General features: G+C 44.7%; 1 protein-coding gene across 1 annotated transcript in view; it reads left to right on the top strand.

Moving 5' to 3' along the window:
• Positions 1-19,101, top strand: part of ACO2 (aconitase 2) — a 60,601-nt gene continuing 41,500 nt past the window's right edge. The window contains exons 1-5 of the mRNA XM_088468082.1: positions 1-106; positions 3,330-3,472; positions 4,972-5,230; positions 5,470-5,562; positions 14,813-14,971. Of these exons, the coding sequence (XP_088324208.1) occupies positions 26-106; positions 3,330-3,472; positions 4,972-5,230; positions 5,470-5,562; positions 14,813-14,971 (735 nt within the window). The 5' untranslated portion in view covers positions 1-25. The remainder of the gene's footprint in view (positions 107-3,329; positions 3,473-4,971; positions 5,231-5,469; positions 5,563-14,812; positions 14,972-19,101) is intronic.

The following is a 19,101-nucleotide window of genomic DNA, read 5'->3' as shown; positions in this document are numbered from 1 at the left end:
TGCACGCGCTGTATAAAACCTATCGATGTTACGTCACGTCCATGTGACCCCATCTTTGTCAGTGAACAAAATGGCGCCGTACTGTGTCCTGGCAGGCCGGCTACAGGTGAGCGGGCGGTGTGGGAGTGTGTATCGTTGGTCAGCAGGAGTGAGAGTGTAGACACTGCGGCTAGGAGCACGGGATGTGTTGGGTGTGCTGCGGCATGTCGGACCGCTTATGTAGGTGCTGTTACCATGCGGTCTGGGTGCTCCTTACATAGGGGTGACCCGGCTCCTGTTTCCATGACGACGGACATGACATTTACCTATAGAGGAATGCATTGCAGGATTGTTGCCTGTGGCTCTGTATTCTGAGTAAGCTGTCTCCTGTGCACTGTAATGGTCAAGGTGATCCCAAGGTGACAGCAGTATACTCTGGGCTGCTATTGTGACTTCTTTCCTGGCAGTCAGTGTCCGCTGTCAAATGCGTATTATGTTCCATCGGGAGTAAGGAAAGTGTGTTTGCATTGATTGTGTTTGTACATCAGGGAATCGGCACCTAATTTAGAGATTAGTTTCACACCACCTGTAAAGCACAACGGAATATCCTGGAGCTCTATAAGTGACTTAACAAATAAGTCTGTAAACTTGTTTTGAAGTGAAGGGGAAGTTTTCTATCTTTTGGTGCCCTAGGGGGAGTTGTATCATACATAATAAATAGGACAAATGTTAAATGCAATTCATCCACTGGTTCTAAAACTCAGTCCTCAGGGTCTGGATTCCAGGTCATCTGTGTGACACTTAGTATAATACACCCGTGCACCTGCTGGAGTTATGGAAATGTGAACTATTAGTGGTACTGTGAACCAGACTATTAAACATTGCATTAGTTTAATGTCTTATTTTAGGACCCGTCACTCATTCTGCAGATTTGCTCCTTCCTGCCATCTTCACAACCCATTATACATCCCAAGTTTCTTTATCCTGTACTTTATTACTCCAAAGAACAGTAATTTAGAGACCATTTTGTGTTAAATGTTATTACATACCTGAGCAATAATGTAGTGATTTAGATAGTTTGGTTGCTTTTCAAAATAATTTTCTACCATGTTCAGTTAAAACCTGCCAAGAATTCCTGCATTGTGTTGGAGAGTAAAGGTGCCTACACACTTGGCGATCTGCACATGACCCCATGATGTGAACGATTTCCCTTGAAACTCCTCCCCGGCAGATCTGCACATGATTTGGTGTTTAAAGTGTCCAATTTACAAACGATCTATCGTGCATCCAGACTTTTTCCAGTGCATTGTGTCCCATATTGGCAGATCTGCCCTACAGCACGGCAAATCTGATGATGCGATGTGCGACCAGCAGGGTCGCGCATCGTGATCGTGAGTGGGGTCTCACGACTTGGGTATATTTTACACGATCTGTTGTTCTGATGCGCTGGAATCGACCACATTGGGTAAAATATCGCTAAGTGTGTAGGCACCTTTTAGGTTGGGTACACATAAGATGTCGTCCGATTCCCGTGGATTGGAGCGACATATTGTACACAGTCTGATGTGTACCCATGATTGAGTTTTGTGCACAGCAGCTATGATGATCCGGTGGTCGATGGCATGCTCCTGGATGTGGCCACTGAAAGATATATCCAGGATCGTCTGTGTACCCAGCCTAAGAATTGTCTAGTTCAGTGACTTACTGTGCTTTTATCCCTGAATGTAGAAGTTTTTTTTTTTTACTATGTCATTCTTGCAGCAGTGGATTTCAGGAAGCTAGTGTATATTATCAAAGGTTTATTAGAAATAGAGTAGTTGTACAAGCTGTTAAAGATTAGTATTCAATAGGTCATATACAATTGGGAGCAAGGTTTTCTTTGCAAAAAAAAAATCATGCTTGCCTCGTGTCCAATTGTGGAATACCGCGGGTATGAGCGCTCCCGATACCCGCTCTATTCAATAAAAAAAAAAAAAGAGCCCAGGGTTTTCAGCACTGAAATCCCTGCAGTGAGAGGAAAAAAAAAAAGACCTACTTAGCGGTGCAGTGGTCTCCACGGCTCCCGGTCACCTTCCATCCATCTTTGCACTGGGGAGGTGGCTGCTGGGAGATGTAGTTCTCCCAGCAGCTGGCTCCGGGGGGTGCTCACACAAACATGGGAGTCAGTCACTCACACACTCTTACATGCAAATCTGCATGTATATTCCTATGTAATATTTTTGTCTGTTCATACTGCTTTTCCATCTGATGGCTGGGTCGCACCCATCCCGGCAGAGACCCCATACAGACAGGCAGCTTGGCCCGGCACTAATGCCGGGTCAATGACTTTGCCGGCTCTTCCTATGCAGAGAACGGGACCAAGGTCGCATTGACCCGGGTTACCCATTTGCACTGCTTCATGAGCACGGTTGACCACTCATTCAACCCTTCTCGTGTCCAGGGTTGGAATGCTGGGTCACTCAACCCGGCTTATTTCAACCCAGCCTTTTTACACTGCACAGTAAACTGGGTTGCTGCACGTTCACGTGCAATAACCCGGTTATTGCTGCTAGTGTAGAAGGGGTGTAAGTCCACGTATGAGGAAAGTGGACAATAGAACTCCTGTTACACGTCCCTTTATTTCTATAAATTAAGGATCTCTGCAATAAACTAGTTTCTTTCTGTATCTGATGTATAGAATGTAACAGTGACACACTGAAGAAATAAATCCATTTTGAACAGACACTAATGCTGGCCATACACGCTACAATTATCGGGGCGATCCACCCGATATCCGTGGTTCGCCCAGATAATTGTAGCGTGTGCGGGCGACCGAGGGTTAAATATCGGTCAGGCATGCTGGATTGTCCAGCATGCCCGTCCGATGCGATTTTTATGAGTTAAAATGTCAGCCGCATCGGGCAGTGTATGCCCAGCCGCGGCCGACACAGATATTTCCTGTGTTCCCTCTCATGGAAGGAACAGGGAAGTGTCTCCTCCCCGGGGACGGAACACAGATGTCGGGGCTAATACACTGTGAGATATCTGTGTATGCCGCGGACATCTGCGGGCTGGCAGACATTTTATCTGGACATGTATGCCCAGCTTTAGTAATCAAACATCAGTCCCACTGTATAATTCACTTGAATTCCATATTCTTTGTGTAGACATTTTTAATGTCCTTGTAGAATCTGCTGGTGACTTATGCCTTTGTGGATAGGCAAGGGAGTTCATAAGTAGACTACTTTTGCATTTAATGTCAACAGCTAACTTTTTGGTTTAATAGCTCTTATTTTGCAAATAATTTGAGTTAAGGTGTATGTTGTGTGGCTTTTATTTACTTTTTTTTCCTAACTTTTTTTTTTTCGTAGCAAGCCTTGGGCTATGGAGCTCGCAAGTACCACATTTCAGCCGTCATGTGCCAGAGAACCAAGGTGGCAATGAGCCACTTTGAGCCCAATGAGTATGTCCACTATGAGAAACTGGAAAAGAACATAAACATTGTCCGTAAGCGGTAAGGCTAATGATTCCTCAGGCTTGGCTTAACATCTAATATATAAAAGCGAAATGTGTCCTTCTGTCTTTCTATACAAATCCACAGTTTACAAGTGAAGATTGTGAAATGTTACATATGAGTGTATTAAAATGGCAGAGGCAACTAAAAAAATTTGCATTTGAAATTACTTACTGTTAATTTTTAATTAAACACAATTTTTGCTGTACACTCATTGTGGGGCCTCATGGCATATGGGTAGGGCCTCGGAGCGAGCGTTCTGTGTTGTCATGTTCTGTCATGATCTTAATGTTTATTATCAAAGAGAGCTTTAGCAGGCTTTCCCAGCATTCTCAGCTCTCTGACTATACCAAATTATGCTTCGCGATCGGAGGTTGTATGTAAACAAACGTTGTTTGTTGCCAATATTACTTCAAAAATGATTTTTAGTGTAGGTGTACAGGAGAAATAGAGTAGAAAATCCTTACCCAGACTCTGCATGTACTCATCGAAGCCCTGGCTGTCGCACAGCTTCCAGGTGCCCTCGAACTGATCCACCATGATGGGTTGTATATGGATGTGAGCAGTGATGGGGTGAGTGCTGGAGGCAGTTCAGGGAGTCCTTATAAAGTGGCTGCGCCCTTTCCTGAGAGCCAGTGTGGACAGGGCGGGCTGCAAGGTGAGGTAGTGGGCCAGTCCGCCCTCCCCTCCTAAATCACTGTCATTGTAAGGACAGGACCAGCTCAGCTGTTTTGGCAGAGCCCTGGCTGGGGGCCAGCGATGACAGGCTCATTTTGGGGAAAGTGGGATGCTTCCCATGTAACACATGGCTGCAATACTGATTAGCTCAGCCTGGGCAGACGCATAGATGCATCTGTTTAGTTGGTCAGATTTACCTGGCTGGGAGGAATATTCCAGTACACACTGATAGCCTCAGGTCTGTTCCATAAAGCTAATGAGGCTCTTCTACAAGTTTCACTATACAATATTTTTAATTATTGCGTTAACTAAAAGTTCATGATTTCCCAAATTGCACATTTTTTGAAATTCTTAGTGCCATTTCCTTACTACTGATTTGATTTGAACTATGTTGAAGAGCTGTAAGAATATCAAACATTCTTAAAATCCTGGACAACGCCTTGTACGCCAGCTAGTTTTATCAATAAAACCAAATTTGACTATGTAATCTGCACCCGTCCAATTTCTGACAATATATTGCTTTGATGTAAAGTTATTTTTGCAAAACTCGTAAAATGTGGCGACTAAGAACCTGTCCCCCTGTTTCTAAATCGTATACTGCTTGTGACAAATACACCAATCAGCCATAACATTAAAGCCACTGACAGAATAACATTAAATCTCTGATTTGGCAGCGTGAGGGGGACTTGCACAGTATTTGGCTAGTGGGTTTTATGTTATGGGTGTATAGCTGTTTTTATGCTGTAGCTATAAATGAGAGCAAAACCTGTGGCTGTCTTTGCTAAATGGTTTGTCTAACACTTCCCATTGTGTTTTCCCAGTTTGGACCGTCCCCTTACCCTGTCAGAGAAGATTGTGTATGGTCATATTGATGACCCGGTAAATCAGGAAATAATAAGGGGGAAGACCTATCTTCGTTTACGCCCGGATAGGGTTGCCATGCAGGATGCCACAGCCCAGATGGCCATGCTGCAGTTCATCAGCAGTGGGCTGCCTAAAGTGGCTGTGCCTTCAACCATCCACTGTGACCATCTGATTGAGGCCCAGCTTGGTGGAGATAAGGATCTTAAAAGAGCAAAGGTATAGGCAGTACTGTACAAATCCTTATTCAAACTGTTACATGTCAGTGCTTTATATGAATTGCTCTTTCTTTATATTTCACATAGTTTTGATGGGAAAAGAGCATTTGTTCTTTTGCCAGATCCTTCTAGTTCTGTGCTTGCCTTAAATCACTTAAGCTTTTATTTTCAAAACTTGCTCGACATGTGACTGGTCTCTTCACTAATCCACTTTTTTTTTTTTTTTTCTTCCACCTTTAGGATGTCAACCAGGAAGTCTATAACTTTTTGGCTACTGCTGGAGCTAAATATGGTGTTGGTTTTTGGAGACCAGGCTCAGGCATAATCCATCAGGTGAGACCAATTTATGTGGCCTATAGAATGTTTTTTATTTTTTTATTTTTTTTAACCTTAGTTTTATTTGGTTTTCTTTTGGCTCTTGGTAATCTTATCTTGTGCTGGCAGTATAAGTTCCAAGACTCCTAAGCCTTAATTTTTTTTTTTTTTTTCTTAAAGAGTTGTGCAAACTGCTTGTCAGAATTTCCATTTGATGGACAAACCAGGCTCTGTTCAAAACTGCCTGCCTAATCAAAGGTGATGTCTGATGCCAATTTGCCAATCTGACAAGCTAACTTATTCTAAAGCTTAGTGGCAAAGAGATATTCAATGGCAGGCGAAGGAACCTGGGAGAGAGGAACCTCCTAAGTTTGAGAGAGGTAGACAACCAATACTCCTTCAGAGGTGCTTTAGCTTAGGACAGTGCCACTAAATATGGCTGAAAGATCCGGTCACCAAACATCACTTCCAACGGTCATCAGAGATGGAAGGGGAGTTTGTGCAGTTTAGAGGTACTAACGATACGGGTGTTTAAGCCTTCTCTTTTATTCTGATATTATGTATGTAACCAGAGGCAGCGTTGTTGCCCGTAGTCTCTCCTAAATATATCTCCCAAGCCCTCTCAGTAGGATCAGAATAGCTCTGTTTAAGCCCCTTTTTAATGTAGAGTTTGAGAGGTCTGGAACAAAATCTGGGTTTCATATGTGAAAAAAGAACTTGTTTAGTATGTCTGACTTTAATAGAAAAAGAGGATATAATGGTAGGAAAATCTAATTGAGAGAGGCAATCCTGACCTCCATCCCAGACAACCATAGTTCAAAGACTGCGATATATCATCAAGGAGGGTAGTATTTGATGTTAAATAAAGGCACGATAAGTATTTACGGGGGAGATCATTTGGATTGTGCATTAGCTCCATCCCAAAAGTTAAGTGAGTGTCAGAAGGTAGGTCAATTTACAGCTGAATTTGGGTCTTCTAAATTCCTTTTCTAAAGGTTTTTTTGGTGAACATATTTTTAATCTAAAGCTGCATACACGCACAATGATTTTCTGTCAGATTTTCGAAAGTGTAATGAACGATATTTTGAACTACAAACTATTTTTGTAACTTCCCTTAATGAAAATCGTTCAGTTGGTCAGTCAAAATGAACTACAAACAGGTACGCGCATGAACGATCGTTCATCGTTATAATTCAGAAATTGAACGTTTTTTTTTTTTTTTTTCAATGAGAACGACGTCGTTATAGCTAAATCGTTCAAAAAATCGTTAAGTGTGTATGCACCTTTATGCATATCCCTTGGGTTATCTAACTTGACTAGACTGTAGACTGCTTGCAAAATGTATTTTATACATTAGTTTTTTTTTTGTTTTTTTTTTAAATCAACTTTGTTTCTATTCTAGATTTTGTTTCTTCTGTTTTATCATGCCACTGCCTGTTTACCTTAGTTTCATTCCAGGAATTCTGCCAGGCTGGTTTGAATAGATTATGCCCAGTATTAGATCCAACATGTGCCTGTCAGCTCTCTGGGGTTTTCCTCATTAGCAATCTTTCTAAAGCCTCTTCCTTCCAATAACAATACTTCCCTCTGTTTGCTCTATATAGCTGGGTCCTGGGTCCTGGCACATATAGCTGGAACATCTGCCATTAACTTTTGGCGCTATAACTTATGGTGCGTACACACTGGGCGATATTACTGAGCTACTGCATGTTTACGACATCGTAATCGTGCAATCGCTCAGTAATCGTGCACAAATCGTGCACTTTTATGTCAGAAACGACCAGCGATGCGCACTCCCACTGGCTGTTTCCGACATTGTCCATCGCCTGAACATGCAGCACAATCTGCTGATAACGACAATTTGGAATGTTCAGGAATGATGGACAGTGCCTGCACTGAACGACTGATCGTTCAGTGCAGACACTACAGGGGATCAGGAACGACTGTACGATTACGATGTCGTAATCGTACTGTCTTTCCTGATCGCCTAGTGTGTACGCACCTTTAGACTGCTCTATATAGTATGTCAGATCTTCCCTGCTGTGGAGAGGTCTTGTCAGCACCAACGGTGACTGACAGAAGTCCAGACTGTACATGAAGGAGCTGGAACCCAGGGAAAAAAGTGTGCCCTACACCCACAAACCAAAGTATACATCTTTTGAAGATGGGGAGTTTAGTAAAATGTTTTATCCAATTTAAACCTATATCTACTTTTGTTGTATGGAAGAAAAAAAAAAATTCTTAAACTAAATTTTATTAAGCAGTTGATAACTGTAGTTATTCCTTTATTCTCTTCGACAGGAAGTTTGTGGTCAGCTACTGTAGATGGAAATGTACTATAATGTATACATGAGATTTGAGTTTTTTATTTATTTTTTTTATTTTATTTCTCTTTAGTCTTGTGACTGCACACTTGACTCAAGGTCATCTTTTAGCAGTGGTTTAACTACTTCTTTCTTCTTCAGGGTCCATAGTCTCCACAGGGAGACCTTGGGGTGCAGGTGGTGGATGAGGAATCCGGGCACCGCGCAGTTGAAGGAAACCAGCTTCCAGCTGGGTAAACAATCAGCATGGGGAGGTCTGTGGCCCCGCAGCTCAAGGTGCCATTCCACTGAGGTCTCGCTCTCCTCCGACCACGCTCCCTCTGAGGTCTCCTGTGGCAATCTTCTCTAAGGCAGCCTACCAGACACTGAGTCTGTGTACTTGATGCAGTTTTGGTTATTTCTGCATTGTATGTAACTTATGCTAATGCTGCCTGTCTGTTCCTCTCATCTGTCAGCTTATAGCTTTACCTTTTCTCTGACTATCACCATAATGAACAGGTGTATTCAGGGGTTTTCCTGTGCCTCACCTCTATAGAACCAAGTATTTTTGTGAGGTTTGTCTCATACAGTTTTTTTTTGCACTGTGCCATATTTGGGCTGTGTGCTCCTGCATCTTACCCAAGCATAAGACAGGACCAGTATATTGCATTCCTACTATTATCCTACATACACAGTGGTTGCATTATACCCAGTGCCATTTACTCTGCAGCTATGTCTAGCAAAAGCAAGAGTAACTGGCATCTGCTCCCATACTGCTGTCTTGCAAGTTATGTGCTGCAGACTTAATTGAGGAGGATTTGATACAAGATGAGTTATGTAGTAAGTGTTATACTCCACCTGGCCCATCAGACAGAGCTGGTTCTAGAGCCCCCCCTGGGCTTCATTTTCTCAGGTACTGGTCACTATTGCGGACCGCCTAGTGGATCCGGCTGTAATTCCCCCTATGGGGTTATCGCAGCAGGCAGTAATGCCCCCTTTGGGGATGTCATAATAGGTTCTGGCGATACAAGTACCCCCTCCATGGGTAGACGTACTCTCTAACTCAGTGCAGAGTCTGGTGGCTATATCTCATGCCTTTCAAACCTTGTTGCAAGATGAGAGGCCCCTACCCAGTAACCCCTTTTAAGCGTCTTGTGGTATCGTCACAGTCCACGCAACACTCAGATTCTGAGGTATCATCCGAGGAGGCGAAAGATGCTGATCTCTCTAACCTGACTCCACTCTGGCGGAGGATGAGTTGGTCAAAAATAATGATCCTGCCTTGGCGCTGGCTGTCGGATCCATTTTATTAATCGAAGATGACGAGCCAGCCCCTAAATCCAAACACCCTCTCCAACGGATCAATAGCTGAATACATGGCTGCAGCCTCTTAAGGGGTTTCAACCACAAAAACGTCTAATTTCATGTTGCCCTTTTTCTGTGGCTCATTGTGCAAAATGAAACACCCCCTGAGGTGGATTCCCATGTTACGCGTTTACAAGCGCTACGTTGCCTATTCCTACAATTACTTCATCGAGCTACAGATAGGAAGGTGGAAGCTTGCCTGAAATCGATATACTCTCTTTAAGGGACTGTTGGCCGTCCACCCATGGCTATCACATGGGTAGCTGAGGCTATAGGGAACTGGGCTGATGCACTTTAAGGTGTGTGTGTGTGTGTGTGTGTGTGTGTGTGTGTGTGTGTGTGTGTGTGTGTGTGCTCTCTCCCCCCTCTAAAGCTTCTAGGGATCACTTGTCTTTTGTTGCTCACATTCGAGATGCAGCTTCCTAAATTGGAGAAGCAACATTGGATGTCAGTCTCCTAACCTCCAGAGTTTCTGATGCGGATTCCAAGAAAGGCCTTGAAGGATTACCCTATAATGGGGAGATCTTGTTTGGCCCTGACCTTGACAAGATAGTAACCACGTTGGCAGCATCAAAATTGAGATTTCTGCTTTCAGCTCATTCTACTACAAGGCCTCGGACTATGGCCCTGATTCAGTCCCATTCGCAAGCGGGTTGATGGTGGGGCATTGCACACGCGTGGCGTGCGCAAGCCCCGGAGCGAGAGTAATTCTCTCGCTCTGGGGCTCACTACAAACGGCGATTGTTGAAGTTGATCGACTGCTCGCCCGTTTTGTAGGCGGGATGGCTAGACAAACGGAGGCGTTCCTGAAGGAACGCCTGCCGTTTGTGGGCAGCCCTACTGACATCACTGGGGCTTTCGGCAGACGAGACCCTACCGCAAGCCCGATCGCGACCATCACCTGGCCGTTCGCAAAAGCTGTGGGTGACCACCCACAGCTTAGCCAGCGGCCAGGAGGCTTGTTTGTTTAAAACAAAAAAAAAAAAACGGCCACCCTGATTCAGAGCGAGCGCTCTCCTTTTGCGAGCGGTTCTGAATCGGGGCCTATATCTTTTAAATCCTTTCATCCTCAAGGAAAGCCTAAAGGCCAGTCCTTTACTAGGCAGTTGGCCTCCACGAGGGCTGCCAGACCCAGAACCAAGCAGTTCTGGAACACCAGATGCCCTGCTTCTAAACCCTTAGCCTAACACAGTGATTCCCAACCTCTGTCCTCAAGGCACACTAACAGTCCTGGTTTTAGTGATATCCATGCTGAAGAACAGATGGTTAAATCAAAATAACTAAGGTACTAATTAAGTCACCTGTGTTCAACTATGGCTATCCTTAAAACCTGGACTGTTAGTGTGCCTTGAGGACCGTGGTTGGGAACCCCTGGCCTAACAGGACGGACCTCCATCTAGGGGATCCCAGAGTGGGAGGCCGACTTTAAGTTCGCCCAGTGCTGGTGTCAAACCACCTTGGATGCTTGGGTAAGAGAAGTGGTCTCTCACGGGTACGTCCTCTCATTTCTCATTCGGCCTCCTCACCAGTTTTTCTACGCAGGCCCTCCTTCAGACCTGAACAAGGCCTTACAAATCCAGAAAGCTATACAGTCCTTGCTGCAAGCAGGGGTAATTATGCCAGTCCCACTATCTCATCAAGGGACTAGTTCTACTTTCTTTCTGGTTCAGAAGCTGAAGGCACTCATTGGCCTATCCTCCATCTCAAATCCCTGAACAAATTCCTAAAAGGTTCAGGATGGAAGCCCTACGCTCAATCATCCTAGCTATGGAGCCTGGGGACTTTATGGTATCACTGGATATTCACCCAGAGGTGCTTTTAAAGCCATCTACAGCTAACCATTGCTTTCCTTCAAAAGCATGGATGGTTAATTAACTGGAAAAAGTCCTCCCTGAATCCCTCACAGAGAATGAATCATCTGGGAGCCCTGGATTCTCAGGATCAGAATCTTTCTGAAGTCAGACAAGATCTCCACACTTCATCTACAAGTGCGCAGATGTATTCACAATTGCTGAGTGTCAATCCACTTGGCAATGCAAATTCTGGGATCCATGGTGTCCACCTTTGACATGGTGTAATATGCTCAGTTCCATTCCAGGCCTTTGCAAAGGCTAATCCTCTCCAGATGGAACAGGTTAACACATCGGATCAAGGCTCAGAGGTGCGTCTTTCTCTTTATTTTTTTTTTTTTGGTAGCTACAGACATCTCATCTAACCAAGGGTCACCAAGGGTTATCCCGGACTGGGTAATCACAATGATGGATGCCAGTCTCCGGGGCTGGAGTGCAGTGACTAGTCCGCACTCCTTTCAGGGCCGTTGGACATCGGTCGGATTAATCCTGCCAATCAACATATTGGAACTTCGAGCTGTATACAGGGCCCTCAAACTGGCCCAGCACATACTTCACGGGAAACCTGTACAGGTTCAGCCCGACTATGCCACAACAGTGGCTTAAATCACTCACATGGAGGCAGCAATGACAGAAGTGTCACATATTCTGACATGGGCCGAGGGTCACCTCCCTGCCATCTCTGCGGTGTTTCTTCTGGGAGTTCTCAATTGTGAAGCAGACTTCCTCAGCCGTCACTATGTGCATCCCAGGGAATGGTCTCTTCACCAAGAGGTGTTTCAACTCCTGGTGAACAGATGGGGCCTCTCAGAGGTGGACCTCATTGTCTCCCGACACAATCACAAACTGCCTGTGTGTTGGTCCAGAACAGGAGTTGCCGAGGCAACCTTTTGTAGACGCATTATCTGTGAAGTGGACCTTCCAGTTTGCGTACCTATTCCCTCTAGTCTCCCTTGTTCTTCGGAAGTTCAAACAAGATGGAGACGCTGTCCGGCTGGAGGCTCCAGCTTGGCCCAGATGTCTTTGGTACTCAGATCTTCAGAGTCTCTCCATCGACACTCCGTTCCTGCTGCCTCAACGACCGGACCTGTTGTCTCAAGTCCATGCCTTTTACCCGAACCTGGGTGATCTGTCTTTGACGGCATGGCTCTTGAGACATCCCTCCTAAGGTCCAAAGGATTCTCTAGCTCTGTCATCCAACACGATGCTTAGAGCACGTAAGCCGGCTTCTGCTCTGATCTACCACGGAGTGTGGCATGCATATTTCCATTGGTGTCATCCCAGCGGTTATGACCCCCAGGTGTTTCGGACTTCCAGAGTCCTGTATTCCTTCAAGCTGGATTGAACCTTGGCCTCCGCCTGGCCTCACTGAAAGTGCATGTCTCTGCTCTGTCTGCATGGCTGTAACGTAAACTTGCTCAGCTACCGGATATCCACACCTTCCTCCACGGTGTCCTCAGGATTCAACCTCCCCTTCGCCTCCTAGGATGCTTCCTTTGGGTGCCGGATTCTCCTCTCAGCACAGGAGCGTCCCCACCCTAAAAAGGACTGCTTTGGGACGTGTCCCTGTGGAGCCTATGGACCCTGAAGAAAATGAGTTATGGTAAGAACTTGCCTTTTAACTTTCTTCGAAGTCCACAGGGCACCCGCCTGACACACCTGGCTTCATATGGGCTATGTTTCTGGTCACCGGTTTCCCATCTCCTTCTCCGTGAGTGATTCTTGTGTGTACCAGTCTTCTCTCTTATCCTCCTCTGGCCTTTGGCTTGTCACAAACTGAGGTGCATCTGGCTCGGGGGTGGGATATAGGGAGAATGGACCAATGCATCCTGGGAGCTGAAAGCTTTAACTGCGTGGTGCCCGGATTCCTCATCCACCACCTACAGCCCAAGGTCTCCCTGAGGACCCTATGGACTTCAAAGAGAGGTAATAAAGGCAAGTTCTTACCATAACTAATTTTTTTCCTTAGTACTGCTCCACCCATGCTCATGATCGCCACCAACTGGACCATAACTATAGAGAAATAAATCGCAATGGCAGAATACTCTGCAAATAGTAAGATCTTGTTACGTCTTACTAGTTCATAGCCACAAACTTAGTTTAGGGGTGTACGCCTTCCCTTTTAAGTATCTATGCGTAGTTTCTTTTGAATTTGCCTATTGCTCCGACTTGCCTAAAATGAAAGCAACCTCCTAAGACTTGGCTCACATTTCAATACTTTATTTTAGACTGTAAATCATTCATTAGCTATAGTGCAGTAATTGTCACTGTGGCATGTCCTGACATCTATAATTGCCAGCTGGTGGCGACTGTAAAGGTGCGTATCCACTTGTAGATCTTGGAACGACAGTACGATTACAACATTGTAATCGTGCAGTCGTTCCTCATCCCCTGTAGTGCCTACACTGAATGATATGTCATTCAGTGCAGGCATTTTCCCTCATCCCTGAACATGGCCAATCTGTCATTAGCGGCAGATTGACTGACTGGCATGTTCAGGCGATGATTGATGTCGGAAACGACCAGCGGGAGTGGACATCGCTGGTCGTTTCCGACATTATACTGCCCGATTTATGCACGATTAATGAGCGATTATGATGTCTTAACCGTTCAATTGCTCTGTTTAATCGGCATGTGGATACTCTGCTTAAGATTTAGGTTTTCTATTTAGAAACCTTAAATGTGTGGTGTATTTGCAGTTATTTACCAGAATTAAAATTGGTGTTTTTTGCTTTATGTACTTCGACACGGCAAAGCAGTTTGCGAATTTTGAAGAGATTTTCTTCCATATACAAATGTAATATGGTGATATCAATCAATTTATTTATTTATTTTTCCCCCCTTTGCAGTTTAAATTGTAAAAATATATATATTTGGGGCTTTCAATTTATTTTGATGTTGCAAAGGGATATGGGATATTTCTAAAAGAAATTGCAGGCATTATGGCTTGCCTAGTCCTGGAGCAAGCTATATATTTTTTTTTTATATTTTTTTTTTTGCTACACCTAAAAGTGGTCACACTCTTAATGTATTAGAGGTCTCTGACCTAATAATGATAAACAAACAAAAAATGGCAGCTGCTCACTCAATCTAGCAGCACTAATCAGGTGCATGAAAGGGAGGGGTCATACGAAGTAGATAAAAAGGAGGGGGGTTTAACCCCCTATTCCTCAGCACACTGAATAGTGCCTGCAACAACATATGAAGACTATATGGTCATAGAAATCAGAGATATTAGTTGCATGCATTTGCAAATACATGGGAAGCTGCTAGGCCACGTCACGGCTTCTGTCACTAGCAGTGAACTCTATGACCATATAGTCTTCATATATTGTTGCAGGTACTATTCAGTGTGCTGAGGAGCAATAGGGGGTTAAACCCCCCCCCCCCCCCCCCCCCTCTTTTTTTTTTTTTTTTTTTTTTTTTTTTCTACCTGCTCAGACCACCACCCCATGTGGGTCTCTTTTTTTTTGCAGCCTCTCAAAACAGAGCTATGGTCCTGATTCTGAGTTGTATGTAATTCCCATTGCTGCTGAGTCTTTGTATGCAGTGGGATACAATTATGCTAATACTGCGTAAGGAGTCTTTTTTTTTTTTTTTTTTTTGTGTGTATGTAAATGGACGACTCCTGCCGGTATCTGAACTGTTGCTGTGTCGGACTATTTACAGCTGTTGTAAGGTCTTGAAATGTTCATTTCCCATCATGGTCATATCTGTTCCAAAGTATGCAATTTTGTTTTGTCACATTAGATTATCCTGGAAAACTATGCATATCCTGGAGTTCTCCTCATTGGTACAGACTCTCACACTCCTAATGGTGGAGGTTTGGGGGGGATCTGCATTGGAGTTGGCGGTGCTGATGCTGTAGATGTTATGGCAGGAATTCCATGGGAACTGAAATGTCCAAAGGTGAGTTGCTTGCTATTATTGTCCCCTATTGCTGCATGTTGAGTGCAGACCACCTTTACATGTTTACCTTATTAAGCTAGATGAATGACTTAAGGGCACTGTCCTTTTTGTCTGCTCCCCCCTCCATAACAGTCACTGCTTCCCGGTCTGGGCCTCTGCCTATTAACGTCTGGTCCTGGGGTCTGTGGGCAGTCGCAGCCTATTGTGGTGGTAGCTCTGAGCTGCAACTCCAGCCAAATCTCTCCTGTACACAGCATCGCATTACTGTGTCCCTGTGACTGGCTGTCCCTCTGCTGAAAGGTGCAAATAGATGGGCCACCAAATGAGAGAGGGGGTTTTCTGCGCTTTATGTGCCAAAGTCGCCCCCCCCTCCCAGTGATTCTTTGCAGCTTGCTCCTCCCCTGTTTCCACCTGGGCTGAATCTCTGGTTCCAGTGTTACAAGTTCTGTATCTGACGAGGGACCTGCATTCTGGCTCTAGAATACAGGTTTCAGGGGGCAATGTGCTTAAAAATTCTGTAGATGGCTGTGGTGATTAATGCCTTTTTATGTTGGAGGTGGCTAACCTTACTGTGTAATGCCTGGAGATCTTTTCATGTGGCTACTGTTATAGGTGGGTATTAAGAACTATTTTTGATTCATTAACACTGCTTCTGCTACAAGATTGATTACCTGGCCTTGGTCCTATTTATAACTCTAAAATACTGTTTAGCAGACTGGTGGCATGCACTTATTTTTTTTCTCACTGGCCTGCAATATTACATGCAGCTTAGGCAGGGTTATTGTGTCCATGTAAATTTACTGATTTCCTGCACTATTTCTGTTTCGAACTTGGGGCCTGATTCAGCAAGAATCGCAGTTGCTGATTCGCATCGCAGTGAGCGAACCAGATGCTGCGATTGCAGTGACCACGCAGTGATTGACAGGAAGTGCCGTTTGTGAGTGGTGATGGGGGGGATGCTCGGCCGAACGCAGGTGCGCCAGTGCATTCGAGTGACATTTCAGGGGCGTGCATTAATTTACTGTGATACTAGACTCAGCCCTCATAGCGTGCGCTGAAGTAAGCAATTCCTGAATGAGGTCTGACCTGCCTTTACGTATGGGTCTGATGTTACCGATTGTTTCGCTATGTTGCCCAAGTAAACGGATGTGAGTAAGGGGAAATGGGCATTCTTATGTCAGACTGAGATTTACATATCACCGCTGATATTGGCAACTGCGTTGCGTGCGTATAAGCAGAATAGTGATCAATGCTGAATCAGGCAGGTTTCTAGGTTACACAGGTTTTTTTATTTGTTTGGTTTTTTACCCTCTGCATTTCTGTTTGTCATCAACAACCTGTCGGGGAAGCCTGAAAAAGGTGTCTAAGGCAAAGCAAGCTTCCTCTGCTGCATTATTTTATGCTTGATCCAGCCTCTTCTTGATCAGAAACCAGATGGTTCCTTCTTTCTAATCTGAAATTTAACAGTTGCACAGAACCAGGAGCCGTCTTGCGATAGAAGCAGTGAACTGGCCAGCAGGGTGTTCAGCAGATCAGTCTGATCCCAGAGCTGGCTAGGGCCATGGCACAGTTCATTGCACTGCTTTCAAGGCGAGTAGATCGTCAATCTCAGGTGAGCGATTCATCACTCCCTTGTGCTCGGTCAGTCCCTCAGCTTCTGTCGGAGCCTTCCACAGAGCTGGTTTGGGCCTGCAACATTGAATAGTCTCTAACAAAGATGTCTGGATCTATGGATACATTTTTGACCTTCTCTGGTTCTTCAGATGCTAAGAAGCGCTTGTTCCTCTGTATTTAGATTTCCTTAATACCTCACAGGAGGATGAGCTAGGGACCCCTATTAGGTGGATGCATCAGGTTGGGAGGAGGATGCACCAGCCAGTATTAGTGTCTGGAAATTAACTGAGACAGACCGTTTGCCAGACGTTACATATTCATGAGGAGGAGGTGTCTATGCTTTATTTAAATGTAAAGAGATGCATATATCTAAATTTCTGTCCTCTTATCATTTTACTGATATATTTTGAAGGGGGCTTGGCTTAAATTGGATAAAAGGTTTTAGGTACCCAGAAGATTTTAAACATGCCTATCCTTTTATGAATGGGGACACCAAGGTTTGGGAGTTCCCAACCAGGGTAGATGCTCCTAACCAAATTGACTAAAATTACGGTGATTCCCATGTTGCAGTCTGCCACTCTCTCACACGGACAAAGTGTGATGCCCTATTTAAATCTGTTTGCTTTTTCAGGTTCGTCCCATTCTTGACATCGCCTGGGTCAATAAGGCCATAAATTCCTGGACCGAACAATTGGTGTCAGGTTTACAGGTAGATGTCTGTTCACCTTGCCCTGGTAGACCAAATCCGTGAGTCGTCTGTTTATATTGGAGATGCCTCTCTGGATGCATCGGCTATGCAAATACGTATTTCTGCTTTCGCCATTTCTGCCAGAAAACTCATCTGACTTTGACTGTGTCAAAGCGTACCCTACAGGAGGTCCATTTTGAAGGAGGCTTTTTGTATTTTTGGGACTGGAACTTGCCAATATTATACCCAGGCTACGGGAGGTAAGTGCCCTTATATCCCGGTCTCTGCTCCTAAGGCAAAATAGTTGTGGTGTTGCTTCTTCACTTCTCTGGCAGGGGTAGAGAAACAGTCTGCGTGGCTCAGAGAGCCCAATCCCATCCTCTGTGGTAGGGGCCTTCTTGCTGAGATTCTGGGATGTGTGGCTCCAGTCTGCATCTGATCTCTGCGCAGAAGTGTGTGTGTGTGTGTTTTTTAATCACTCCGCTTCCTCCTAGATCCACTGAGATGGTCATTCTGGAGGCGGTGCATTCTCTTTCAGATTCTGGAGTAATTGTTCCTGTTACTTCCCACCAGCAAGGACTGGGGTTCTACTCAAGCCTCTTCTTGGTCAGAAGGCAGACTGGTCCTTCCATCAGGTCTTGAATATGAAGTGGCTCATTTCCAATAGGTTTCTGGCAAAGTTCAAGATAGTCTCTGTGCTCTGTTATCAGCGCCATGGAGCATGGGGAATTCCTATAGACATAAAGGATGTGTGTATGTAGCCGTTTGGCAAGGGCGTCAAACTAAGAACTGGGATCCCTTTGACAGATTCAGGCTTGCAGTTGGGGATATACATATTCAATTCCTGATTCTACCTTTTGGTCTGTCTAAGGACCCCGAGTATTCACAAAGGTCATTGCCTGCATGATTTATTTAAGACTAAAGGGAATTACAATCTCTACTTATTTGGACAACCTTCTCAAGGCTCCAGTGGATGTACTATGTCAGCAAATGATTGTGGAGGTGGAGACTATAGAGTCTTGTGGATGGATCATAAATTACCAAAGTCAAATATCACTCCATCTCAGAAGCTCTTTTTGGGCCTCTGGTTCAATACCCGCAGTCATAAGGTCTGTCTTCTTGTTCAGAAGATTTGGGATTTTCAATCCCTGGTGAGATTACCTCAGGTCTCAGTGGTCCAGTGTATGCAACTTCTGGGGAAAAATGGTAGCTTGCGTCAAAGCAGTACTGCTCTTTAGGTTTCATGCCCAGACTATGCAATGACAGATTTCATGCCATTGGTCCAGGGCTGGATTCAGTCTGGACACCGAGGCAAACGCAGGAGGGGGTTCCGGTTGCCTGAAAACCCCCCTCCCCAGCCCACACAATGAGCCAATTGAAATGGTAATCTAAAATTTTACTACTGCTCCATGTTTTCGCAGCATCACAAACTAAATGATCAGCACCACCTGTGAATTCTTTTAACATGTGTCAGCCAGTAATAAATACACATGTGCATCAACTAGGAGATCTGGAAAACATGCACTTTTAGGGATGCACTGCTATAGACAAATGGGGTTACTGTATAATACCTTCTCCAGTGCATAAGGAGACTAATATGTACATATATGTGTAGGCAGTGCTAGGTTTTTTTTTTGTTTTGTTTTTTTTGCTGCTGCTCCCCCGGACTTGCTCCAATGCTCTAGAATGGTGCCGTCATCTCAAATAAAAACATTCACCTCAGGGAGAATGGCCCCTACTGCTGCATTTAATGGCTTACTGTGTTCTCTGGTCCTGTGTATGCTGAAATTATGACACAATACACTTTGTATAACTCATATTAAAGCTG

This window comes from Taudactylus pleione, unplaced genomic scaffold (genome assembly GCF_031769625.1).
Source record: "Taudactylus pleione unplaced genomic scaffold, aTauple2 ptg000080l, whole genome shotgun sequence".
NCBI classification, from domain to species: Eukaryota; Metazoa; Chordata; class Amphibia; order Anura; family Myobatrachidae; genus Taudactylus; species Taudactylus pleione.
The sequence above is the reverse complement of the archived record's forward strand: the minus strand, read 5'-3'. Positions and strand labels throughout refer to the sequence as shown.